Source organism: Oncorhynchus keta, chromosome 29, assembly GCF_023373465.1.
Source record: "Oncorhynchus keta strain PuntledgeMale-10-30-2019 chromosome 29, Oket_V2, whole genome shotgun sequence".
Classification (NCBI taxonomy): Eukaryota; Metazoa; Chordata; class Actinopteri; order Salmoniformes; family Salmonidae; genus Oncorhynchus; species Oncorhynchus keta.
Window position 1 is genome coordinate 17,788,743 of NC_068449.1, and position 27,555 is coordinate 17,816,297.

Consider the following 27,555-nt stretch of genomic DNA (forward strand, 5'->3'; position numbering starts at 1 on the left):
CCACCTTTCCAACAAGTCAGTTCGTCACATTTCTGCCCTGCTAGAGCTGACCCGGTCAACTGTAAATGCTGTTATTGTGAAGTGGAAACGTCTAGGAGCAACAATGGCTCAGCTGCGAAGTGGTAGGCCACACAAGCTCACAGAATGGGGCCACTGAGTGCTGAAGCGCGTAACACATAAAAAATAATCTGTCCTCGGTTGCACCACTCACTACCGAGTTCCAAACTAGAGAGCTCCTCTCACAGCACATTTATGACATAAAAACTGCTGAAGCAATCACAAAAGTCTATATTTTTCCTCGGGAAACACACATATTCTTATGTGAAGATCCACATCTTCCTTTTGGAAATGGTTGCTATATTTGCATACCCACAACTAAAACGGCACAGGAATGGCAAGAATAATTCTGGTTTGCAAAACTATTCTCTGCATGCACTCCTGACACTGTCCTATAAAGGGAACTATTTTAAATGTGTATGCAAAGATAATTTCATGCCGCTTTAGTCTTCTGTATGTAATAATCAGAGCTGAGGCTCAGCAATTCAAAGTGATCCTGTGGTTTTTGCTTATTGCTGCGTTGCCTCTGCTTCTGCCTCGCTCTGTTGACCAAAACAGCCTCAGAATCCCCTAGAGAGCCAGTCAAGAGCAACTGTGAAATGATACGTTTTCATTTAAAAAGACAAATGTCATCATCATGTCTCTGTCCCTTTGCTTTCAGAGCGCCTCCTTGATGTGGTTAGCTGGCAGAGCAAGTCAGAACATGGGAGGGAGACATTTATCATCCTCTCTCTGGACTCGCCACTGCCTTGCCACTGCCTGTTTGGAAATCATGTGGACAGGAAGACAGCACAGACAGACAGTGGAAGAGAAGTCAATGATGGTTGCATTGCAGGGATTACATCATAAAGGAACCATGGCTTTTGTGTTGTACTTTTTCACTAGGAGGTTTGGGAGTGATCATTTTCACAAACAGCTATGTTTTTGTAAAGTCTCAACTTCTATACATTATGTGCCGCATGTCTGCCACACAGACAATAAGATGTATGGGCATCTAGACACTGCCTCAAGAGACAGGAAAATCAACCTTTGAGTTGAATCTCTGCCAACAATCACATATCCTGTCACCTCAGCTCAAATCTTAATTGTAGTTTGCTACTAGTTTCCATGACAATGTCCATGATAATTAATTTGAGGTCGAAGACATCAAAACGTTGACATGGCGCTTCTTTTTAGAGTCAAACAGTTGCCAAGTTGCCACTTTCTCCACAGAAGCTTTCTCATGTATCATGTCTCTGTCTTTTTTTCTCATTCGTCCTGAGATGCTCTCTGTCTTGTTGAATGGGAGTCACACAAAGGTACTGTACACTGCGTGAGAGTCTTTTGGCTTGCCCAGGGTAGATTCCCCCTTCAAAACATTGTGATAATTTAGAAGTCCTAAATCATACCCAGGTGAGTGTCAAGTACAGACATTGAGCTCTTGTCTGTACAAATAAGTTCAATCTGTCCTATACATACACACACGAGACAGTGATGAATTATACTATTCACAGAATAGAGTGCCATTGCTTGGATTACGCACTTGGCCTAATTTTAGACCCATTAGTATCAAAGATACTTCTTCCCCATATTCACTATTGTCTTTAAAGCTTGTCGCACTAGAGTCTTTACAACATTGAGTAGCAGAAAACTATACACTCAAGCTCTTCAAGTTCAAATAGAGGGGACTTTGTGGTGCATTTATTATATATGTTTATGTTCGGATATGCCGAGTCACTGGGGGCTTCGCATTGAAGGAAGGAACTAACCCTTATTAAAGAGAGCTCAGAGAGCACAGAGACGCCTCCCACTGGGCACAGACGTCAATTCAACGTCTATTCCACGTTGGTTCAACGTAATTTCATTGAAATGACGAGGAAAACATTGATTCAACCAGTGTGTGCCCAGTGGGCTGAGTTTTTCCAGATACTCAGTCAAAGGCCTGTAGATGGGGAATGATCAATCCTTGGCTATATTAATGGGTAAGTAGATGATGCATCATTTTTGGATTTGAGACTGAGTTTGTAAGATTCTTAGATTTTTAAACAAGTAAACTACACTTAGTGTACAAAACATTAGGAGCACCTGCTCTTTCAATGACATAAACTGACCAGGTGAATTCAGGTGAAAGCTATGATCCCTTATTGATGACACTTGTTAAATACACATCAATTAGTGTAGATGAAGGGGAGGAGACGGGTTAAAGAATGATTTTTAAGCCATGAGGCAATTGAGACATGGATTGTGGATGTTTGCCATTCAGAGGGTGAATGGGCAAGACAAAATATTTAAGTGCCTTTGAACAGAGTATGGTAGTACGTGCCAGGCGCACCAGCTTGAGTGTGTCAGGAACTGCAAAACTGCTGAGTTTTTCACGCTCAAACAGTTTGCAGTGTGTATCAAGAATGGTCCATCACCCAAAGGACTTCCAGATAACTTTACACAACTGTTGGAAGCATTAGGGGAGGGGGGTTCAACCCAATATTGTTTTGTACACTCAGTGTATGTTTTTATACAATAGCGAAAAAAGGTTTCAGAAGCCTGTGGACATTATTAGAACTAAGATAAGCTATGGTCTGATTTTAATCTTAAGGGCCAGATGGAATCCCTCTCAATGAAATCAAAGGAATAATGGTAACACTCACTTTGAATTTGCTGTAACCCTGTTACAGTAAAAGGCAAACACCTAAGCAGAAGTCTTACAATGAAGCAGCAGAAGTTGGTAGATGAGCTCACTGGCATTGAAAAGCAGCTGACTGTTTACTTACAATGTCCACATAACATTAAGATCATTTTCAAGAGAGAATTATAGTTTTTATGGAACTTGTTCAACACTTTGAAGAATACACAAATGAAATATAAATATTAGATGTACTTGGTTATGTCAATGTTTTGTCTCTCTCTGTCTTTCTCAAATGTTAATTGTACTTGATTAGACAATTCTCATGGAAATGCGCAATGCTCAATGCTCATGGAAATGCATTTTTACCTCAGCAACACACTCATTCATTGATTGGTTGATTACTGTAACTGAGAACTGTGTCAACTGAAGCAGGAGACCGCTGGTCATGTGGATTAATGGTGATCCTTGTCTATCTCTGGACTGTAGTCTGCTTCACACACGATGACCCTGTAAAAATATTTCCTATCTGAAGTCATTTGCTTCAACTAAGCTCTGACAACCATATTTTGATGACCCATTTATAAATGAAATTATACTCGTTTAATTAAAACAGTCTGGTTTTCAAGACTGGTTTTCCTCGCTTTTTCACTTGGTGGCAACTTAGTTTAAGTTTTTGAATGTTTAAAACACAAGAAAAAAACTAAACTTGCATTATTTGTAAAGAAATTAAGTTAAATTAAATTGCTGCAACGATTATACTGTATATTCTCTGGCATAGCTTGCAGAGGCAACTGCATATCTTATGGAACGGCTACTGGCCCCATGTTGATTGAATTTGATAGCAGGAATAACTTTTATAAAATACAATTATCTCTTTGATATATTTTAATTACATCTAACTAAGTAAGTTCTTTACTCATTTTTTATTAATATTACAGAGTATTACAGAGTGCTACACCAATATTGTTGGAGTAATAGCCTAACTGACAGATTAGGATGTCCAAATCATCAAAGTGTCCAGCATCAGTTCCAAACCTAGAAATATACAGGTAATTACCTAAATAAAGGAAACACCAACATAAAGTGCCGAAAGGATGTTGGGCCACCACATGCCAGAACAGCTTCAATGAACCTTGGCATAGATTCTAAGTGTCTGGATCTCTATTGGAGGGATGCGACACCATTCTTCCACAAAAAAATCCATAATTTGGTATTTTGTTGATGGTGGTGGAAAACTTTGTCTCAGGTGCTGCTACGGAATCTCCCATAAGTGAGATTCAACTGGGTTGAGGTCTGGTGACTGAGACGGCCATGGCATAGGATTTACATCATTTTCATGCTCATCAAACCATTCAGTGACCACTAATGACCTGTGGATGTGGGCACTGTCATCATATAGGGGCATAGCCAAAGGTAGCCAAAATAATGGGCAAAATAACAGCCTGCCCAACATTTTAATACTTGACCCTAAGCATGATGAAATGTTGGTTGCATAATTAACTGAAGAACCATATCTATGTGAAAGCACCTGCTTTCTATATACTTTGTATCCCTCATTAGTCAAGTGTTCCCAAGTTTTTGTTGCCGTTACCGCTATGTGGCTAACATCAATCAATTGATCAACTACAGGGCTCAAAGTCATGTGTATGCATATTGTTTTGCCACATTTACCATATACAGTGTCTTCAGAGAAGTATTCGCACCTCTTGACATTTTCCACATTTGTTGTGTTACAAAGTGGGATTAAAATGTATTTAATTGTTATTTTTTTGTCAACGATCTACACAAAATACTCTGTAATATCAAAGTGGAAGAAAAAAACGTGTTTGTATTATTATTAATGGAAAACAACTGATTGTAGAATATTTGCCCATTATTCTTCAAAAAATGTGTAAATCTCTGTCAAGTTGGTTGTTGGTCATTAATAGACAGCCATTTTCAAGTCTTGCCATAGATTTTCAAGCTGATTTATGTTGAAATTGTCACTATACCACTCATTCAATGTCAATGTCATCTTGGTAAATTACTCCGGTGTAAATTTGGCCTTATGTTTTAGGTTATTGTCCTGCTGAAAGGTGAATTTGTCTCCCAGTGTCTGTTGGAAAGCAAACTGAACCAGGTTTTCCTCTAGGATTTTTCTTGTGCTTAGCTCTATTCCATTAATTTTTATCCTAAAAAAATGTCCTAGTCCTTGCCAACGACAAGCATACCCATAACATGATGCAGCCACCACCATTCTTGAAAATTTGAAGAGTGATATTCAGTTATGTGTTTTGTTGGATTTTCCCCAAACTTAATGCTTTGTTTTCAGGACAAAATATTAATCTCTTTGCCACATTCTTTGCATTATTATTTTAGTGCCTTATTGCAAACAGGATGCATGTTTTGGAATATTTGCATTATGCACAGGCTTCATTCTTTTCCCTCTGTAATTTATGTTAATATTGTGGCTTAACTACAATGTTGTTGATCCATCCTCAGTTCTCATATCACAACCATTAAACTCTGTAACTGTTTTAGAATCACCATTGGCCTCATGGTGAAATCCCTGAGCGGTTTCCTTCCTCTCCGGAAACAGAGTTAGGAAGAATGCCTGTCACTTCACCATGCTCAAAGGGATATTCGATGTCTGCTTTTTTCACCCATCTACCAATGGTGCCCTTTTTTGCGAACCATAGAAAAACCTCCCTGGTCTTTGTGGTTGACTCTGTGCTTGAAATTCACTGCTCAACTTATGGACCTTACAGATCATTGTATGTGTGGGGTACAGAAATCACGTTAAACACTATTATTGCACACAAAGTGTCCATACAACTTATTATGACTTGTTAAGCAAATTTTTGCTCCTGAACGTATTTATACTTGCCATAAAAAAAATGGTTAAGTACTTATTGGCTCAAGACATTTCAGCGTTTCATTTTTAATAAATGTATAAACATTCTAAAAACATTATTCCACTTTGACATTTTGGGGTATTGTGTGTAAATCAGTGAAACACAATCTCAATGTTATTCATTTTAAATGTAGGCTGTAACACAACACAATTTGGAAAAAGTCAAGGGGTGTGAATATTTTCTGAAGCACAGGAGGCTGCTTAGGGGAGAACAGCTCATAATAATGTCTGGAATGGTGTACATTGGATGGCATCAAACACCTGGAAACCATGTACTTGTTACCATTCCACTCCAGTCATTAACACTAGCCTGTCCTCCCCAATTAAGATGCCACCAACCTCCTGTGGTCTGAAGGAACTGTATATGCTTATCCAATAATATAGTCTATCCCATTTTGATTGTCGGTCAATGTACAGTATGCATTGTCTACTTAAATCACAACCCTTTAAATTTTAGATAAACTTTAGTATTTATCTCTAAATATAACTAATCATTGTTCGATTTCGAGGTGGATGGAAAATACAGGCTGTGAATTGGAATGCACAGTTTATGGAATGTAGCCTATGGCACGTACAGTGTTAGTCGGCTGGAGTGAGACACATGCACTGGTTTTTGGATGGGGTCTTTGGGCCTGAAATTATCAATAATTTTGTGGACGTTATCAATATGTTGATTGTTAGTTTGAGAGAATGTAAATCCTTCAGAGACAGCCGTTCAAGTTGTGTGGACATGGTATGTAAAATAGGTCTATGTCTAATGGTCAGATGACTCAAATGAATCAGTCTGTGAAGGAACTGATGAACCAAATGTCTACATGTTCGCACATTTCAGGCTATAATGACATAAAATCTTTGATTGTTTCAAAATCCACAACATTCAAAACCAACAACACCATGCATATTCAGGGATTTTCAGCAGAGTATATCTTATGGAAATTGAATACTGAACACACCATACAACAAACAAAACAATAAACAAGTATTGCCCAAATCAAAAGCTATAGAATGTCACTGATATTCCACAATTTGCAAAGTATGTTCCAAATTTATGTAGGTAATGTAACTTACTGCATTCGGAGCCTTCAGTGATGGTATGCAATGTATCAATTGTCAAACAAACCCATGTGTGTGTGTGTGTGTGTGTGTGTGTGTGTGTGTGTGTGTGTGTGTGTGTGTGTGTGTGTGTGTGTGTGTGTGTGTGTGTGTGTGTGTGTGTGTGTGTGTGTGTGTGTGTGTGTGTGTGTGTGTTATCCCAAACGCAGCTTTATTGCAAAATAACATGCTCATGCTCTTGATTGGTTATTTAATTTGCCTTATGGCAAGTAGCCAGAAGAAGGAGCTAAGATACCATCACTGGAGGCGCCAAAAGCAGTAAGCTCCATTAACGCAGAAGCACTGTAGCGCCCATGAGGGCAAACCTACACGTTGTTCCAGCATGATATGCAGTGATTTCCCTCATACATACTGATAACTTCACATATCAATTTTGGCCATCTTGCTGATATAGAAATCTAATTTCTTCCTCTAACAGCTTCCTAATGATCTGCGACACCCAGTGCATTCTATATCTGCGCTTTAAATCGCTAAGCAAACACATTTGACTTAGAAAGATGGTATGCAGTACTTGTTTAGCATTTTTATAATGACAGGAACAGTTATATTTTACAATGCCTTTATTTAGAATATTTACAATGGATTTATAAAAATATATAATTAAAGCTTTTGCAATTATCTATTTTACATGTATACTGTATCACTTTGTTCACATCATTGAGTTGGTCTGTAGAAACCAGATTTGTAACCAATTAAGAAAGCAATTTACTGCGTGTACAGGATACAGTTCCATTGTCAACTATAGCAAACTTGATTAATGAAACATCAATGACAGACATTATTGCATTTAAATCCTGCAGTATTTTACAGAAATATACATGAAGTAGTTCAATGAAAAGACGACACAACCACCAACCACTAATTCTGCTGCCTGAGGACAGGAGACTCCAGTACAGTTCAACATCCTCATAAGTTTACATTCATATGGCCACAGACCGACTGGAGTCTATCTATATTTGGCTACATTTGTATGCACATGTGTGAGGCTATAAGGGCCCATTCAATAGTTAACACTTTGGCAAACAAATCATAAATAGTGCTTGCACTTACTGTTTGTATTCTTGAAATGCCCTCAAATAGATAAGGGTCTGCAGCTCCTTACATAGTCCTAATGTGAGTTTTGAGTCCTCGGTTTGCGGCACGAGCTCCCTGGCATTACGACGATGAGGTAGGGAGATTGAGTCCGTGTACACTGCTCAACGCCTCTTGCTGCAGTTGCTTGCTTAGGGGACTGGGGGGCTTTCTGTCTCCTGCAGAACACAAACAGGAGACGTTTGTATAGCACACAAGCCATTACTCTTTATTTCAGCAAAACTAAAAATACCAATATTTATTAACAACCAAAATTATTTTATCTTAGGCCTATACAGACCTGAATGACCTGAAAGTTAGACTAAGACATGCAACATTTAAATACAAAATAGGTTACTAATAATCACAATAGTCAATGTTACACTATAAGGCTATTCATTTGATACCATATTTAAAGTATTCCACATTATTTTACACAATGTTCTTTTTCTAAACTTCACATGACATTTAAATTGTACACTATGAATGAATTTACTGACAACATGGATCACATGCTGCAATATAACTTCCACATTTGTCTTCTTGGGTTCACACCTCGATTCATCATCAAATTTATTCATGCATTATTTTTGTCAAGACCATATCATCTGTAAATGTTGGCTAATAACTTTTTTTTTTTAGAACACTAAATGTTTTTAATTGTATCATATATTTAATTTGAAATTAAAATATACAGCAGCTATCAAAGGGATAAGAACATGTTTTAATCAAAGCATAAGTAGAATAATACATGTATAAGGGCCGAGATCACTTAGTTCAAGCACCTATTTAGGCCTATCTCAGCCTAAAAGAATGATAATTTAGCTGTCATAGAAACACTATAGGTCCGCACCATTAGGCCTACATCAATATTTTAGGCTGCTACAATTTCGAGACCCTTTGCTAATGTAGGCTTAGATTTATTTTGCACTAATGCCCTATATATTTTAGTCCCCCATTATAACATATAAATATAATTATTGTGGGACTTGACAGTGACATAATTTAATATTTAATGTCCACAATTAGACACCCGGTGTTAGATTAATGGTTGCCTAATAATAAGCGTGTGTGTTTGAATAGGCTTTAAAAAGTAAATACAAAATTATAAAAATGCACATTGTTATTTTACCGCTTGTTATTGAACTTACAATAACGATGTTGTTTTTGCCATAGATGAAGGAAACTTGGAGGGAAACGAGTCAGCTGCCAGTGAATTATGCTAAATTATGCTAAAATTGAGATACCTTGCAGTTGTGATCCGAATGGAACACTATCAAACAGGATCTGGCCTACCTTCTCGCGATGGATGTTTGAACGGCATTGTAGAGTGGATGTCTCCAGCGTGCATCGTCATGCCGCTGCTTGGGTGGGACAAACTCGAGTTCTGGGACTGCCAAGGGTGCCCAGGGGTCACATAGCTACCTGGCCCGCTATAAACGCCGTACTGGTTTGAAGGTGAATAGGCACAAGCAGGGACATAACTGGATAATGTCGATGACGGCTGCAAGAAAATACGCACAAACACAAAGAAAGTATGTCAGATTTACGTTTCCCAGAACGAAACATTTGCACATCTATGACATAAGTGTGTATACAGTATATATCAATACACCCTATGTCCTATTAATCTTCCTTGAATAGTGCTGGAGCAAACGTTGAACATTTTGACGAATATTAAAACAACTTGCGAATACCAAGCCTATATTAAACAGATGAATGCCTTTCAATACACACTATATTATGTTACACTTCGAACCCAGTCTCTGCAGATAAAGGACACAGCTATAGTCCAACGCATTTACATGATTTCTTGTTTTTACCTGTGCATATTTTATGTCTGCATCAATGGCTGATTTGTCAATTCCGTTGACTGCTTGAGCCGAGGGAAACGTCGCTCTGTTGATACTACTCCAGTCTTCCATTTTCTGTGGATATCCCTCTGCTCCAGCAATTGCTGATTCGGAAACAGAAAATTGCACTTTACATGTCAGATCATTAGGGGGAAACTGTCAAAATGCCTCTGATCTATTGATATTCATAACTAACTATCAAATGATCCTATATGAAGAAAGCAGCCGTTGAAACTGTAAAATATTAAATGAGACCTAAATTATATGTTATACTTAATATTAATATTGCACGTTATATCGGATATATTTCTTCAAATGCTATCAGAACAATACGTTTTGAGAAGAGGAATAGTGTGCGTAATTCTGCGTATCCAAGCCAGGCCTATTGTTTTCGTTTCTGAATCAAGAACTTTATAAGCTGTTCGTCAGGAATCTATTGGAGGAAATGTGGACAAGGCTATCACACGTTTATAGCTATTTAAAATGTTCAATGCCACATCAAATGATCGATTATTATATCGCATCATTGTACAAGCATGCATAATAATTATGCTCTTTCGAATATGGCTACATGCTATAGGCCTACTTGCTACCTTAATTTGTTTCCTTGATGGCAGCGCTGCAGCCATGGCTGACAATACATCTGGGCCCTACAGGCAACATATCACTAAGAACATGACGAGTAGGAACTTATAGTGAGTGACCTGAGGTCCTACGGGGAACGAGGAGGCTTTAACGGATAGCCTAAGCAAGGTGCTTGCCTGGGCGCCAGTGAGTAGGCCTGCAGAGTAAGTCGTTTTCCTTGTGAGGCACAAAACCAAGGCCTACAAAGATTTATAGGGCAAATATCCTCCCTGATGATTACACGTTAAACCATGATTTATAAATCATACATCATGGACAAATTAGTCATAAACTGAAAAGCACGTCCAATAGCTCAAGCCAGTCACCCCAAATGCACTTTGACAATTATTGGGAAATGGGTTAGAACTGTGTGTATGTATGGCGCCATATAAATCAACAAGCAATCATTTGTCTAGAAAATATATTCAATATTACGCACCTTGATGATCCATGAAGGCCCTGATACCAAGAATGTTGGTGACAGTGTGTGCCGATGGCCAGGCCCTTGATATGTTTACATGCCCGGCCGTCACGGGTACTCCCGGACCGCTGCCCATTTTGCCATTGGGTGACATACCATTGGGGTATGAATAAGGGTATATGTGGTTGTAAGAGAGGCCGGCCTGTGTGGGGGCTTGCTTGCTGCTCTCATACTGGTTTGGCTGGGAAAGATTTCCAATCTTGTTCCGTAAAATCCGGCTAATGGAGCTGACTGAGGGCACGTTGTATTTGTCACAAACTCCGTCTGCTAGTAGTCTGTCCCGGATCTCCCACGCAAATATCCCCGGGTCACCTTGTTTGTAATCCCTTATGTTCTTCACTACATTCGGTGTGGTAACCCGTGGTTTGCTCCCCCCGATGGCACCGGGTAAAATGGAACCTGTTTCGCTGTACCGAGCTAATATCTTGCTCACACAGCCGTGAGAGACGCGAAGTTGCCTACTAATATCACAGGGTCTGATTCCAAGCTGGGCCAACTCCACTATCCGTAGTCGTATGGCGTTGGGCAGCGGTCGTCCATTGACGAATACACCACCCAACTGATTCACCTCGCCATAGGTTTGCTCTAACGGGAATAAAGATGCATTAACATATTCAGTCATGAAAGCAGACACAACTCCATACTCGCACAGTAAATGTAACCATGCAAAATGGCGAGCTATTGTACGTTTTTGTTATTACTAATCACATCAGGAGGCGACATTTAACTTACCTTTGGATCTTAGTGCCACTTTTGCCACTTTTTAAGTTTTATGTAAATTCATTTCAATATTCTGTACATACATTTTTAATAAATCAACAATTGAATATGAACTTAATTATGAATATGCCGCATTAGCATATCGCGGAAAAAAATACTTGTCTGTCGTATAAACTATCCTTCCATTCGTTCTGTAAAGGGATATGTCCACTTTATCTACAACCCGAAATCAACTGTATAGTTATTTCTGGCGTTATACAGGCGTGTTAAGCATGGTTATGCTTCCATAAGCTCTCTTTCACTGAAGCATGCCGATGTTAACGCAAGCTTACCCATTTGCCTGTGGTTCGAGATGCTTTGAAATAGTTGCCCTTCAATGGTTGAATGCGGTGGTTCTCCCTTCTGCACGAAGGAAGCAAAACGTTGAAGAAAAAATGTGGACTTCTTAAAATACTCCTTCCAATTGTTCTTCTCCCTCTTCTTTCACAGTGCTTCGAGAGAAAATGCTTTGTACGACGGCACTGAAGTGATCTTCATCTGATAAAGGCAAAATTTAGTTATCCCAGAGGCTGAAGTTTGTTGGGATTAATTTGACGCGTCCGTCTACGTCAATTTTACCACGCTGGAGTTGTGGTTTTGTTTCATTGGCCGTCCTGACCGTGGATAGGCTGTTGCACACATGCACCATCCGGTTTGCGCAATTCAACCTCTCTCTGTATTTTACATAGGGACTAAGTGACTGAGGGAAAACATTTTATTGAACACGATGCATTGGTAAATAGAAAATACATTGTAAACCATTGAAGAGATTCTTTCGAATGAGGTGAGTTGTGCTTTGGATGGACTTCCAACGGGCACTTCTCCACTAATGTAGACTGTGTTTACAATATTTTGTGAGTGACATTTGGCAATAGAGTCTGCAGTGTAGCCTATACATTTTGATCAAAGAACTATTAGAATCTTATCCACAAATTTGTATCATTAAACCTTAATATTTCAGATTTGTTTCATTCCATCCACTTTGATACATTTTCACAAAATCAATTTTCATATAAATTCCACGAACATTTGCCAACTCCATTTTTATTTCAATCAATGTATTTATATTGCAATGCCTACTATTATTATGCTATTAAAATTAAGTCGGCACAATTGCTAATATATTTTCCAGTTGCGTTTTTTGGTCCATTGTGGAACCAACTGACCGCCAGTGCGTCCCGCCTGGGAGCTCGCTCATAGTTACGGCCTCTTATGGCGCGCGAAACACCATGGGAATCGCATAATAGTGTCACATGAAGTTTCGATTACAACCCAGACCAAGGGACTCACTAACCGGTAAGGCCTTTTACACCTCCATCCTTAGCATCAAACATGCTATAGGGCTCATGTAATCGATACCTTTGTGGGTTGCAATGCTCCTAGACTATAGGATATTGACTGAATTCCTGAGGCTAGCATTATCACAGCAAGTTCTCTGTGTTTCCTGTGGAAATTAAGAAGGTATAGTTTATAAGCTCGCAAAATGTCACTAGTAAAAGTTCACAGTCGAACCAACGGTAACAAGGTGCAGTGTCACTATCCCCTCTCTCTTGGCCACTTCACTACAGGTCTTGTAGGGAACAAGACACATGGAATACATCAGGTTGGGTCACCACAGCAACCTTGGATGGAGGCGAAGTATGAGGAGAGGGCGATCGTTCATTAAAGTCACAGTGAAGGTACAGTTAGTTAGTGTGGCTCACTGCTCTAAATGTTATCTGCTAAATCAAGCATAAAGCATATGCACGATTTAATCTTTCTCAATAAATGAACCATTATTTATTGGCTATATTGGTGAAGTGATAGGCTACGTTATCTGTTTTGTTTAGGTTATTGACATTGCTTTGATTCTGTAGAATTCTGTTGAAATCCCTTTTCTAAATCCAAAGGACTGCACAACAGAACCTCAATTTTCCCTCATCTGGATAGAATAGGAATTACACCACCATCTAGATTAAATTGAACCTACTGTACACGACTGTGCAGATTCCTTGGCTAAAGAGGATCACTGGAACACAAACATGTCGCGATGTATCAGGTATAAATGCATGCTTCAAATATGTTTTTCAAATATGTTTTTTTTTTTACAAGAAAGACCATGTGAAATAATTTAAGATTAAATGAGATCGGTATTCGACTCGTTGCGTGTCCATTGGTACTTTGGAAGATGCACAGTAAAACTATAGAGCTGTTTCTGCCGCTTACTACAGGGCAAATGACTTAATACAATGTGTCGATTTCTATCAATAACCAAATTACTAAGTATATTTATTCTCATTCAAGTTTTGTATTGTGTCTTTATGAAAGTATGTCTGAGGAGATAATCGTTTAAACGTCTGCACTTTAACGCGGAAGAGAGCACAGCATTTCATGTTGTTAAGTGGCAATATTACATTATGCCAACAAGTTAGTTTAACTTTTTTCCACAGCTTTTTAAAATGAATTTCCATATTATCAAATCATTATTTATGACTATTTGCACCGTTATATATTTTGTCTAGCAGGTTTACATTGATACAAGCATGGTTTGACTAATATTATTTTACTTCTGGAATATTCATAAACAATGCTAAATGTAGGCCTATAGTTTGATTATAAGCATTACGTGGAAATTGAATGTAATATATTTGATTTTATTATTTCTGTAGCCTATAATTATTTTAACCTTTTAATCGAGTCTGAGCTTCTTAACAATTTCAATATTGCATTATGCATGTTTATAGCCTAAAAAGAGACCCTCAAAATTGACTGAAGTCTATGTATGGAGTCTGTGAAGTCTTTTTTTGGGGTGCATAAATCCATGTTGGGAGACGAAGGACATCCTGCTGGTAAAGTGGATAGGTTGTGGTCAACTGTGGCTCTGCAAAAGTCACGTGACAAAACCAAACAAAAACTAAAAGGTTCCCCAAATGTCAGTTGTGAAACGAAGAACATTTGCATTAATTTCATTTTCTTTTTGTAACGGTTGACAGATATGCTCACTTTTTATTCAGTAGTCCTCACATAAGGGAGCCTGCTCATTTAAATAAAACGAACAGACTTTAAATAGAGTAAATTTAAGATAACGAATCAGCCTAAAACATATATTGTCTCTCGTTTGATTTCCAGGAGAAGATTGAAAGATGTGTTTCAGTCTAATGAATGTATTCTTTCAATCAAAAATAACACAATAATAAATAAATAAAAACAACCGACACCACCAAGTAGTTATGTTTTTCCATTGATAATTTGATCGAATAGTTCAAAAGGACGCTCTCCAGTTGTGGTTGCGGCTGGAGGCAGACCAGTGTGCGCACGAGCCTGGGTCCCTACAGGTGTCCACTTCTCGTGCCATGACACCTCTGTGGTAACACACCATTACACAGGAGGCTAGTGTGCCCTTACATCAGGTTGGCACACACTTCACCACCGCAAAACTGTATGTCCATTTTTTACTTCAACTGAACATGGTGTGTGAGGGGTGTAGGCAGACTGGTGGTTTCGTCACTGTACGTGTAGGGTTTTATGAGTCGTGTTCATGTGAAGGCCTTATGCATTAAACGCCGTCGTGCACACAGCAGGCTTACACGTATCTATAGATGAAGCGGAGCTCGTGTAATTTGTTTAGGTCCACGTTATCCAGAAATTACTTTTGTCACCTCAGTTGCGTCTTGTGAACACGCCAGTAATTGTATTTCACACATGTTACTGTAGGTCTTTATACTAGGCTATACCATTCATCTTAAAAGCCCAGTGCAGTCAAAACTGGGATTTTTCTGTGTTTTATATATATTTCCACACTATGAGTTTGGAATAAAACTGTGAAATTGTGAAAATTATTATAATGTCGTTTTAGTGTAAGAGCTGTTTTAAAAAACTGCCTGCAATTTCAGCCTGTTTTGGTGGGATGGAGTTTTAGTCTTCCGTGGTAACGTCACCATGCAGCAAATTATTTAATAGACCAATAAGAAAGAGAGTTCCACATCGCTCTGCCAATAACAGCTAATCTTCAGTTTCAGTCCTAGCAAAATTATTGCTTGATAAATTGCTCTTTGCTAAGACGCTTTACATTTTTTATTTTTTACAATTTTAATTGAAAACAATCACAGTAAGGTAGATAATTGCTACCCAGATATTATTTGATATTGAGATAAAACGTCTGCATTGGAACTTTAAAGTATAGCACGATAGGCTTATATTAGAATTTAGGCTTTAGCTCTTTCTTTGGCCTACAGTAGTCTAGGCCTATTCTCGCCGACAACCCGTCTTCTGCTCTGCTTCTGCCTATAAGCCTAATCCATTTTTATACCCCACTCCCTTGCACGGATTCCTAAAAGAAAAAATACATCGTGATGCTCTGTCAAATCCTGAATAAAAAGATAGGCCTAGCCATGATAGATTTACACTTATTCTGTAGCCTTTTATAAACCCGTTTGATTCCTATTGTATTTTTCTTCAGATTTCGATTTTGCAGCACATTATTTTATTTGGGTGGAAATGGGAATCTAGCCCACTTCAATTTTGTTATGTTGCATTTTAGATTCTATTTCGTTTAGAAATGCATCCAAAAGTTGGCTATTTCAATGATCATAATCTAAAGTAACCCATTTTTTCACATTTTTTTTCTCCACTAGAAATTATTGCTGATGGGTAACTTAATGTGCGTGTAAAATATTACTGTTCTCAGCACTAGTTATCTCTTAAAAGGGTTATATATTTGAATACAATGCATTCAGAGCCATTCAGTGGCTACCCTGACTTCAAACATAATTTTACCAGGTTCTAGTGAAGCAACGGCATTGAGCGTCCACCACAACATACCCAAACGCAAGTGTTCGTCTGTGTTAAGTTTCCCAGTCTTCGTTAGTAACGTGGCTCTTAAAAAACTTTTGCACATCTACGAGTGATCCAGACTACTCATAGAGCAGCCAAAGTGCATCGTTCTGCGTCACGTTATTGACAGAATATCTCTACTAAAGATAGAATCAAGATGTTTAGGCCATCATCTGGCCGTGACTGCCAATAACTCAAAACGAAGTTGACTACAAATACAAAGATGACTGCATTAGACAATACATAGGCCATACGGGTATGGGCCTACATAGGCTATTTCAATCATGTTGACATACATTTTATGTTCAATCAATTGAGTTCTGATTTGCGACAGTCATTTTTTATGTGTGACAATGATGTGCCCAATCAGTGATTTAGTGCATTATTATTGGGTAACATAATAAGCCCACTTAATAGCCTATTTGCAGACATAGGAGCTGATTCTGCATTATGGGATTCAAATGTTAAATTAAGATTTGAATGGAGAAGGCTGATTAGAGAGCAGGGGAGCGTCATGCACCCATTATTTTAGAGGGGGCATGAATAATGGAGGGGGGTGGTTGGGAAAATGTAACATTTTTAAAACACCTGAAACAACTTTTCCTGCAATCTAGATTGATAATCATTATGCCTAATTCTATGTAAAAAAAAATACATATATGTATTTTTTTCTGCATAGGTTATTTAAGCATACCTCTTCACAGGGGTGCAACTTTCACTGGGGACATGTCCCCCCAGTTTATAATTGGAATGTTATACAAAACAAGGTAAAGGTGTGCTTAAGGACCATGCGGATGCCTCCGAGTGATTGGGTTGGATGTTTGGAGTGTTTATCCAACTGGAAAAAAAAAAGCTGTGCCCCCCCACTTCTAAAACCAAAGTTGCACCCCTGCCACTTCACATTTTGAATTTACCCTTAGCTAAATACCCTCCCCTGAATTTTAGGCAACCAATCACAGCACCCCAATGGATAGCAACTGTTGTGATGTTGACACCCCTGACAAGCTCATGTTTAAATTGCCAAAAAAGCCACTGAGGGCTATATAAAACACTTTTTTCCCCCTTCTAAACATTTATGCTTAAATGGCTAAGTGCACCAGGAGTACTTGCTACTGTGATTCCTGAAATGCAGAGCATTTTGATGGAGTATTTTTAAAATCCAAATGTATACTTTTGTTTGCTAGCTCAGCTGGTTAGCTAGGTCTCAGTCTTGACCACCGAAAGCTGCTAACTCTAGCTAGCTATTTCCTTAATGTAACTTGTTTTCTCAAAATGTATGTAAGCTAGCTAAGTTAGCAATGTTACAACTCCCATCTGCTGTCAAAATCAGGAAAGGATTTGAGAGCACTAGTTAGCTCCAAAAAGTTGTTTTATCTTTGGCTGCATGCTGACAGTGAATTCAGAGCCACTCAGTGGCTGCCTACACTGAAAACACAATTTTACCATGTTCCCTTGAAGTATTTGCATTGACAGTCCACCACAACATACCCAAGAGTGTCCTGATTATCAAGGGTTAGTCTGTGTTACATTTCATTGTGTATTTAGGAACCCAGTTTGAGATCATTGTGAGGGAAAATGTTGTCGGAGGTTGGTTCACAACGGGGCTTATATAAAGGTCAGTTGTCATTTTAATTTATAATGCACATTGATTCTTTAAGAACTTTAATGCCTTAGGAGTTTACTACCAGACTGGTATACACTGATTGTACAAAACACCTGAGCTGTGTTCGAATACCCATACTAACATGATTTTTATGTATTTTATTTAACCTTTATTTAACTTGGCAAGTCAGTTAAGAACACATTCTTATTTACAATGTCGGCCTACCCCTGCCAAACCCTAACCCGGATAATGCTGGGCCAATTATGCGCCGTCCCATCACGGCCGGTTGTGATACAGCCTGGGTTCGAACCAGCCAGTCGGGAGCCCAAGCATCTGCTAAATGACAAAAATGTCAAATGTAAATGTTTTCCTTACAGATCTCATATATTACTGTATTGATTCGTAAATTAAAATATATATATATTGATGTCACAAATATAACATTTGCACATTCTTCATTAAAAATGCAGTTATTGTTTACATATGACTGTATAAAACCTAGCAGAACTAATTATTTTTCTCATAATGAGGCCGATATATAGCATTTGGCAAACAAAAAAACATAATCATAGTTTCTCTGAAACGAAACCATCAAGTGATAGATTTCAAACACGTCTGTCATTGAACAACCCTGTGCCATGATTAGATAGTGAAATAAACACACCAATCTCTTTCATAAGTTCTTTCAACAATAAAATATAATTTACCAAAATGTCTGAAAATAGATATATATAGCGTTTTGGAATGAAACTCTTCATATGGAAATTGAAGGCTTGGCCTAATAATGGATTGCATATAGCGGGCATTTTCAAGTTATATAGTATATTTGCCTACTACCAATTTCCCATTGTGCCCTTTTGAAATTGAAAATGTAGTTATTTGGGTAAGTGTATGTGGTGTGGAGGCATGTGTGTGTGTGTGTATTAAATATAACATACAGTGAATTCAGAAAGTATTCAGACCCCTTTACTTGTTTCCTCTCATTAATCTACACACAATACCCCATAATGACAAAGGAAAAACAGGTTTTTAGACATTTTTGCAAATTCACAAAAAATGAAACACTGAAATGTAACATTTACATACGTTTTCAGAACCTTTATTCAGTACATTTGGTTGCGATTACATTGATTACACCTGTATTTGGGGAGTTTCTCCCATTCTTTTCTGCAGATCTTCTCAAGCTCTTTCAGGTTGGATGGGGAGCTTCGGTGCACAGCTATTTTCAGGTCTCTCCAGAGATGTTCGATCGGGTTCAAATCCGGGTTCTGGCTGTGCCACAAGACGTGACTTGTTAATTTGATGTCTTATTCTTATTTTTTTATATATTTTTTAAACTGCATTGTTGGTTAGGGGCTCGTAAGTAAGCATTTCACTGTAAGGTGAAACACCTGTTGTATTCAGGCACGTGACAATTTGATTTGATTTGATGATTTGAAGGACATTCAGAGACTTGTCCCGAATCAACTCCTGCATTGTCTTGGCTGTGTGCTTAGAGTCATTGTCCTGTTGGAAGGTGAACCTTCACCCCAGTATGAGGTCCTGAGCGCTCTGAAGCAGGTTTTCATCAACGATCTCTCTGTACTTTCCTCAGTTCATCTTTGATGCTGCCACCACCATGCTTCCCCGTATGGATGGTGCCAGGTGTCGTCCAGACGTGACGCTTGGTATTCAGGCCAAAGAGTTCAATCTTGGTTTCATCAGACCAGATCATTTTGTTTCTCATGGTCTAAAAGTCTTTAGGTGCCTTTTGGCAAACTCCAAGCGGGCTGTCATGTGCCTTTTACTGAGGAGTGGCTTCCACCTAGCCACTCTACTATAAAGGCCTGACTGGTGGAGGGCTGCAGAGATGGTTGCCCTTCTGGAAGGTTCTCCCATTTCCAAAGTGGAACTCTGGAGCTCTGTTAGAGTGACCATCGGGTTCTTGGTCACCTCCCTGACCAAGGCCCTTCTCCCCCGATTGCTCAGTTTGGCCGGGCAGTCTCAGAGCTCTACGGACAATTCCTTCGACCTAATGGGTTGGTTTTTGCTCTGACATGCACTGTCAAGTGGGGCGGCAGGGTAGCCTAGTTGTTAGAGCGTTGGACTAGTAACCGGAAGGTTGCAAGTTCAAACCCCCGAGCTGTCAAGGTACAACTCTGCCATTCTGCCCCTGAACAGACAGTTAACCCACTGTTCCTAGGCCGTCATTGAAAATAAGAATTTGTTCTTAACTGACTTGCCTAGTTAAATAAAGGTCAAATAAAAAAAATAAAAACTGTGGGACCTTATATAGATTGGTGTGTGCCTTTCCAAACAATGTCCAATCAATTGAATTGACCACAGGTGGACTCCAATCAAGTTGTAGAAACATCTCAAGGATGATCAATGGCAACATGATGCACCTGAGCTCAATTTCAAGTCAAATTTAAATTATTTTTAAGACATTTGCAAAAAAACGTGTTTTTACTTAATTAATCAGTATTGAGTATTGTGTGTAGATTGAAAATATTATTAAATCAATTTTAGAATAAAGCTGTAATGTAACAAAATGTGGAAAAAGTCAAGGGGTCTGAATACATTCCGAATGCGTTACAGAATTGATAGTCACATGATTTCATTTCAATACCATATACAATGTCACCAATAGTAGTGTGAAACACATATTCACTGATTTTCATTTTTTATTGGATATGGTTTCAATTTGCGTTTTTCTACTGGATGAGCCATGGTGTTTTGTTGAAGACCCGTTGTGCCTCCGGTTTTGATTTAGTGTTTGTGAGTTTTGTGATCTCATACATCAGTATGGGAATTGTTAGACATTGCGTGCATTCAACACACTAGGATCATCATGGGGTATTACGTATAAGACATGGTGTATTAGAATACAGTTCATGTCATTTGTTGGAATCGGCCCTGAGAGCAAGGCTTCCTGTGCATGGGTCAATTTCATGGACATCAATAAAGGATCTCCGTTGCCTATTTGTGCAGTTTACATAGTACTTCTCCCATGCCTTTACAGTGGCTTGTGAAAGTATTCACCCCCCTTGGTATTTTTCCTATTTTGTTGTTTTACAACCTGGAATTACAATATATATATATATATATATATATATATATATATATATATATAAATATATAAAAATATAAAAACATTGTGGGGGTGTATAATTTGATTTATACAACATGCCTACCACTTTGAAGATGCAAAATAGTTTTTATTGTGAAACAAACAAAAAACAGAAAACTTGAGCGTACTTAGCTATCCACCCCCCCAAAGTCAATACTTTGTAGAGCCACCTTTTGCAGCAATTACAGCTGCAAGTCTCTTGGGGTATGTCTCTATAAGCTTGGCTCATCTAGCCACTTGGATTTTTGCCCATTCTTCAAGGCAAAACTGCTCCAGCTCCTTCAAGTTGGATGGGTTCCTGCTGGTGTACAGCAATCTTTAAGCTGTACCACAGATTCCCAATTTGATTGAGGTCTGGGCTTTGACTAGGCCATTGCAAGACATTTAAATGTTTCCCTTTAAACCACTTGAATGTTGCTTTAGCAGTATGCTTAGGGTCATTGTCCCGCTGGAAGGTGAACCTCCGTGCCAGTCTCAAGTTTCCCAGTCCTTGCCCATGAAAAACATCCCCACAGCATGATGCTGCCACCACCATGCTTCACTGTGGGGATGGTATTCCCGGGGTGATGAAAGTTGTTGGGTTTGCGCCAGACATAGCATTTGGTGAGTCTCCCACATGCATTTTGGCGAACACCAAACGTGTTTGCTTATTTTTTTCTTTAAGCAATGGCTTTTTTTCTGGCCAAACTTCCATAAATTCCAGCTCCTTGGAGTGTATGGCTGAAAGTGGTCCTATAGACAGATACTCCAATGTGGAGCTTTGCCGCTCCTTCAGGGTTATCTTTGGTCTCTTTGTTGCCTCTCTGATTAATGCCCTCTTGGCAGGTTTGTTGTGGTGCCAATTTTTTAATAATGGATTTAATGGTGCTCCATAGGATGTTCAAAGTTTCAGATATTTCTTGATAACTCAACCCTGATCTGTACTTCTCCACCACTTTGTCCCTGACCTGTTTGGAGAGCTCCTTGGTCTTCATGGTGCCATTTGCTTGGTGGTGCCCCTTGCTTAGTGGTGTTGCAGACTCTAGGGCCTTTCGGAACAGCTGTATATATATACTGAGATCATGTGACACTTAGATTGCACACAGGTGGAATTTATTGAACTTATTATGTGACTTCTGAAGGTAATTGGTTGCACCAGATCTTATTTAGGGGCTTCATAGTAAAGGGGGTGAATACATTTGCATGCACCACTTTTCCATTTAGAATTTTTTAGAATTGTTTTGAAACAAGTTATTTTTTTCATTTCACTTCACCAATTTGGACTTTTATGTGTATGTCCGTTACATGAAATCCAAATAAAAATCTATTTAAATTACAGGTTGTAATGTAACAAAATAGGGAAAATGCCAAGGGTTGATGATTACTTTGGCAAGGCATTGTATCTCCTCTTTAGATTTAACCTACATGGAGCCTATATATATGAATCTGTATGGTTCATTGGTATGACTATCTTCTAATATACACATAATAATCATACTCTATGTTTAACTTTTTATTTTTGTATTTTTTTTAAAATAAATCATGTAAATTGGTGTCTTAATGATTGGGAGAAAAACATGTCCTCCCCCTGTCAGGCTTTGACTAATACTGTAACACACAGTGGGCCCTCATCCTCTGACAGTGTTTGCCTGTACTCCTTTCCCCTCATATCTGATCCAGAGGTGATGTGTACTTTCCCTTGTGCTTCTAACGCTGGTGGGTGCAGACCTATTAGAGGAGGGTTGGAAGGCAGGGAGCAACACAGTGCATTTATGGCCCACTCTAGGTTGCAGTACAGATATATGATCTTCATTTGATCACCCTGTTGAAGGAGACATTTCCTGTAAATGCAGGAAATTGAAATGGTTTGACATTTCCAATGTGACATTTCAAATGGAAGCAACACACACACACACACACACACACACACACACACACACACACACACACACACACACACACACACACACACACACACACACACACACACACACACACACACACACACACACACACACACACACACACACAGAGAGAAATAAGTATCATGGATAGCCACATCATATTTAGCTCACGTTAATTAGACTATGATGATGTTGAAGTTGAAATGGTGCTGGAATAGTGGAGGCAACTCCTGTTTTCTTTGTAACTTGCTGTAACTCTATGTGGTTCTAAATCAATAGCTGTTTACTAGTCCGAAAATGTCGGAAACATTACCTTGCTTTACCATGCTATAAGCCTGTTTGTTACATGCAATATGTTTTGTAGACTTCACTGGACATATGGTTGAATATATTCTGCCACTGTGTCTTCTTATTGTCTCGGTCTTAGGCCAATATATCACGGTGTCAAGGCATATGAACTAACAGGTTATAGAGCAAACAACACAAATAACACAGGTTGTGTTGGAAGCCACCGCAACTGGAAATTTCGAACTTGATTTTCCCTTACAAAAATGTATCAACCCCTAAAAATATCAATTATTTATCATTCACATTTCCTGTTGCTGCAGGATTATTTTCCTTTTGTAGCAAACTGGCTCAAATTAAGATCCTACATTTGTGCATGCCTAATGAGAGTGTGCAGAGCCATGTGAGACATGCCAGCTTTTTTCAGGTTGGGTAATTGCTTGTGACCTTTACAAAACGTGTCCCGTGTGCAGGGGGAGTCTAATTGTTACATGGGGAGGGAGCCTTGTCTAGCCGTGTATGGATATGCATCTCCTTTGATTACCAGGTTGCATGTGCAGCAATCCAAAACTCACTCTTGCAAAGAAATTGGACTTGTACAGTACTGAAGTCCTTCATCTCAGAAAACAGCTTTTATACAGAAAAGAAAATGTATTTTGCCAGTTTTTCCCCTTGCAATGTGGCACAGCTGGGCCTGCAAGTTAATTCATTTTGATTTCATCTGTTAAATGTCTATTATCTGCACTGTGGATTGTAAAACGAGAATGGATGTGGACTAAAATGGTTCCACTTCATGTTGTATTTTGTTTACTGGAAATATTGGGCAATGTTGGCAGAGACGATCATTGCTGGTGAGTACTGGATATTTGTATGTGTGTGTGTGTGTATGTGTGTGCCATTTGGCCTCTTCAACTTAGCAGCAGATAGACCTCTACAGTATGTGATCCAAATCGTTGTAATGGGACCTAGGTGTAGCTGGTGTAGAGTCAGGCGCAGGACAGCAGATATGAGTGATCAAACGTACTTTACTCAAAAAATGAATATATGGGCCTCCCGGGTGGCGCAGTGGTCTAGGGCACATTGTCGCAGCCGGCCGCGACCGGGAGGTCCGTGGGGTGACGCACAATTGGCCTAGCATCGTCCGGGTTAGGGAGGGTTTGGCCGGTAGGGATACGGTGTTTCCTCCGACACATTGGTACCGCTGGCTTCCGGGTTGGAGGCGCGCTGTCTTAAGAAGCAATGCAGCTTGGTTGGGTTGTTAATTTATTATTATTATTATTATAAATGAATATATACAAAGTAACAAAATACATGCACACCATCTCAGACCAAAATACAAATAAATAATCACTCACAAAACCATGGGGGGAACAGAGAGTTAAATAATGAACAGGTGATTGTGGGAATGAAAACAGGTGTATGAAACAAAGACAAAACAATTGAAAAATTAATAGTGGATCGGAGGTAGCTAGATAGCCGGTTACGTCGACCGCTGAACGCCGCCCGAACAAGGAGAGGGACCGACTTCGGTAGAAGTCGTGACAGTACCCCCCTTGATGCGCGGCTCCAGCAGCACGCCGACACCGACTTCGGGGACGACCCAGAGGACGAGGCGCATGGCGATCCGGATGGAGACGGTGGAAATCCCGCAGCAACGAAGGGTCTAGGACGTCCTCCATCAGCACCCAGCATCTCTCCTCCGGACCGTACCCCTCCCACTCCATGAGGTACTGAAGGCCCCTCGCCCAACGCCTCGAGTCTAGGATAGCTCGAACAACAAACGCCGGGGCCCCCTTGATGTCCACCTCAGCTTCCTGGAGTGGACCAGCATCCACCGGCCTGAGGAGAGACACATGGAACGAGGGATTAATACGATAATCTGGGTGAAGCTGTAACCTGTAACATACCTCGTTCAGTCTCCTCAGGACTTTAAATGGCACCACAAACCGTGGACCCACTTTCCGGCAGGGCAGGCGGAGGAGCAGGTTTCGGGTCGAGAGCCAGACCCAGACCCCAGTGCGAACACCAGGGCCTCACTGCTGTGGCGGTCAGCGCCCTCTTTTTGCCGTCTCATCGCACACCAACAACTCCTGTGGTGGGCCGGGCACAGTGCACGCTAACCAAGGCTCCAGCAGCACATGGGCGGCGTCCCAGGTCTCCTCCAAGCGCTTGAAACATTTGTCCACCGCAGGAGCTTCGTTCTGGCTCTGATGCCACGGTGCCAGAACCGGCTGATACCCCAGTACGCACTGGAAAGGAGAGAGGTTAGTGGAGGAGTGGCGGAGTGAGTTTTGGGCCATCTCTGCCCAGGGGATGAACGCTGCCCACTCCCCCGGCCGGTCCTTGCAATATGACCGCAGAAACCTACCCACATCCTGGTTGACTCTCTCCACCTGCCCGTTACTCTCGGGGTGAAAACCTGAGGTGAGGCTGACCGAGACCACCAGCCGTTCCATGAACGCTCTCCAGACCCTGGACGTGAACTGGGGACCTCGATCAGCGACTATTTCCTCAGGCACACCGTAGTGCCGGAAGACATGAGTGAACAGGGCCTCCGCAGTCTGTAGGGCCGTAGGGAGACCGGGCAAAGGGAGGAGACGGCAGGACTTAGAAAACCGATCCACAACGACCAGGATCGTGGTGTTACCCTGTGAGGGAGGGAGATCGGTCAGGAAGTCCACCGACAGGTGCGACCACGGCCATTGTGGAACAGGTAGGGGTTGTAATTTCCCTCTGGGCAGGTGCCTGGGAGCCTTGCACTGGGCGCACACCGAGCAGGAGGAAACATAAACCCTCACGTCCTTGGCCAAGGTGGGCCACCAGTACTTCCCACTAAGGCAACGCACCGTCCGCCCGATACCAGGATGACCAGAGGAGGGTGACGTATGGGCCCAATAGATCAAACAGTCAAGGACAGTAGACAGAACGTACAGGCGCCCAGCTGGACACTGGGGGGAGTGGGCTCATTGCGTAACGCAAGAGGCCTGGGAGTGTGATCCATGGACCGTTCCCCCTATGTCATACATCCGGGATAGTGTGTTTCTGCCTTAGCATTCTGGGAACCTGGTCTGTAGGAGAGGGTGAAAACAAAATGGGCAAAGAACATAGCCCACCTTCCCTGGCGAGGGTTCAGTCTCCTTGCCGCCCGGATGTACTCCAGATTGCGGTGGTCAGTCCAGATGAGAAAAGGGTGTTTAGCCCCCTCAAGCCAATGTCTCCACGCCTTCAGAGCCTTGACAACAGCCAACAGGTCTCGGTCCCCCGCATCATAGTTTCGCTCCGCCGGGCTGAGCTTCTTTGAAAAGAAGGCACAGGGGCGAAGCTTTGGTTGCGTGCCCGAGTGCTGAGAGAGCACGGCTCCTATCTCAGCCCCGGACGCGTCCACCTCAACTATGAACTCCAAAGAGGGATCCAGATGAGCCAGCACGGGAGCCGAGGTAAACAGAGCCTTCAGGTGACCAAAAGCTCTGTCCGCCTCTGCCAGGGAAAAGCATACCACTGCAGTCTTTCCATCCTGCGCTGGCTGCCAGGGTCCGGAAGTCCAAAGCGAAATCCTGTGCGCTCTTCGTCCCCTGCTTCAGGTGGAACAGACATTCACCCGCTGCTCGACCCTCAGGTGGGTGGTCGAACACTGCCCGAAAGCGGCGGGTGAACTCTGCGTAATGATCCAGGGCTTTGTCTGAAAGGGAGGAGACGTGGGCGGACACACTCTCACACCCCGAAGGAGCCAGGTGGACGGTCGTCAGGTAGAGCTCCAGCTGTAGTAGAAATCCCTGGCATCCGGCAGCCGTCCCATCATACACCCTTGGGAGCGCGAGTCGAATCCCGCTGGGACCAAGGGAAAGAGGGGTGGACAGTGGGACCTGTTGTAGTGGAGCTGGTGGAGGCGCTGAAAAACCTCCTCCTCTCTCCAAACTATCAATAGTCTGCAGCACATGATCCATGGCAGGCCCAGACGTTGCCATATGGTCGTGTGCTGCTGAACGCACTCCTCCACTGGAACGTCTGCTCCCGCTGACTCGATTTTTCGGGTCAGTGATTCTGTAATGGGTCCTAGGTGTAGCTGGTGTAGAGTCAGGTGCAGGACAGCAGATATGAGTAATCAAACGTACTTTACTCAAAAAATGAATATATACAATGTAACAAAATACATGCACACCATCTCAGACCAAAATACAAATAAACAATCACTCACAAAAACCATGGGGGGGAACAGAGGGTTAAATAATGAACAGGTGATTGTGGAATTGAAAACAGGTGTGTGAAACAAAGACAAAACAAATGGAAAATGAAAAGTGAATCAGTGATAGGTAGAAAGCCGGTGACGTCAACCGCCGAATCGCCGCCCGAACAAGGAGAGGGACCGACTTCGGCGGAAGTCGTGACAATCCTTAATAAGAGACCAGCTAT

At 40.8% G+C, this 27,555-nt stretch overlaps 1 protein-coding gene across 2 annotated transcripts; it reads right to left on the minus strand.

Moving 5' to 3' along the window:
* Nucleotides 1–7,207: 7,207 nt before the first annotated feature.
* LOC118362366 (paired box protein Pax-1-like) lies at nt 7,208–12,030 on the minus strand. Of its 2 annotated transcripts, none has more exons than XM_035742640.2 (5): nt 11,747–12,030; nt 10,653–11,279; nt 9,560–9,693; nt 9,033–9,240; nt 7,208–7,908 (listed from the first exon to the last, which is right to left on the minus strand). In XM_035742640.2, exons 1-5 carry the CDS (start codon nt 11,748–11,750, stop codon nt 7,889–7,891), a joined length of 993 nt encoding a protein of 330 aa, XP_035598533.1. In that variant the 5' UTR covers nt 11,751–12,030; the 3' UTR covers nt 7,208–7,888. The 2 variants fall into 2 exon arrangements, with proteins under 2 accessions (XP_035598533.1, XP_035598532.1); XM_035742639.2 differs by having other exon boundaries at nt 7,208–7,915; nt 11,747–12,028.
* Nucleotides 12,031–27,555: the final 15,525 nt, after the last annotated feature.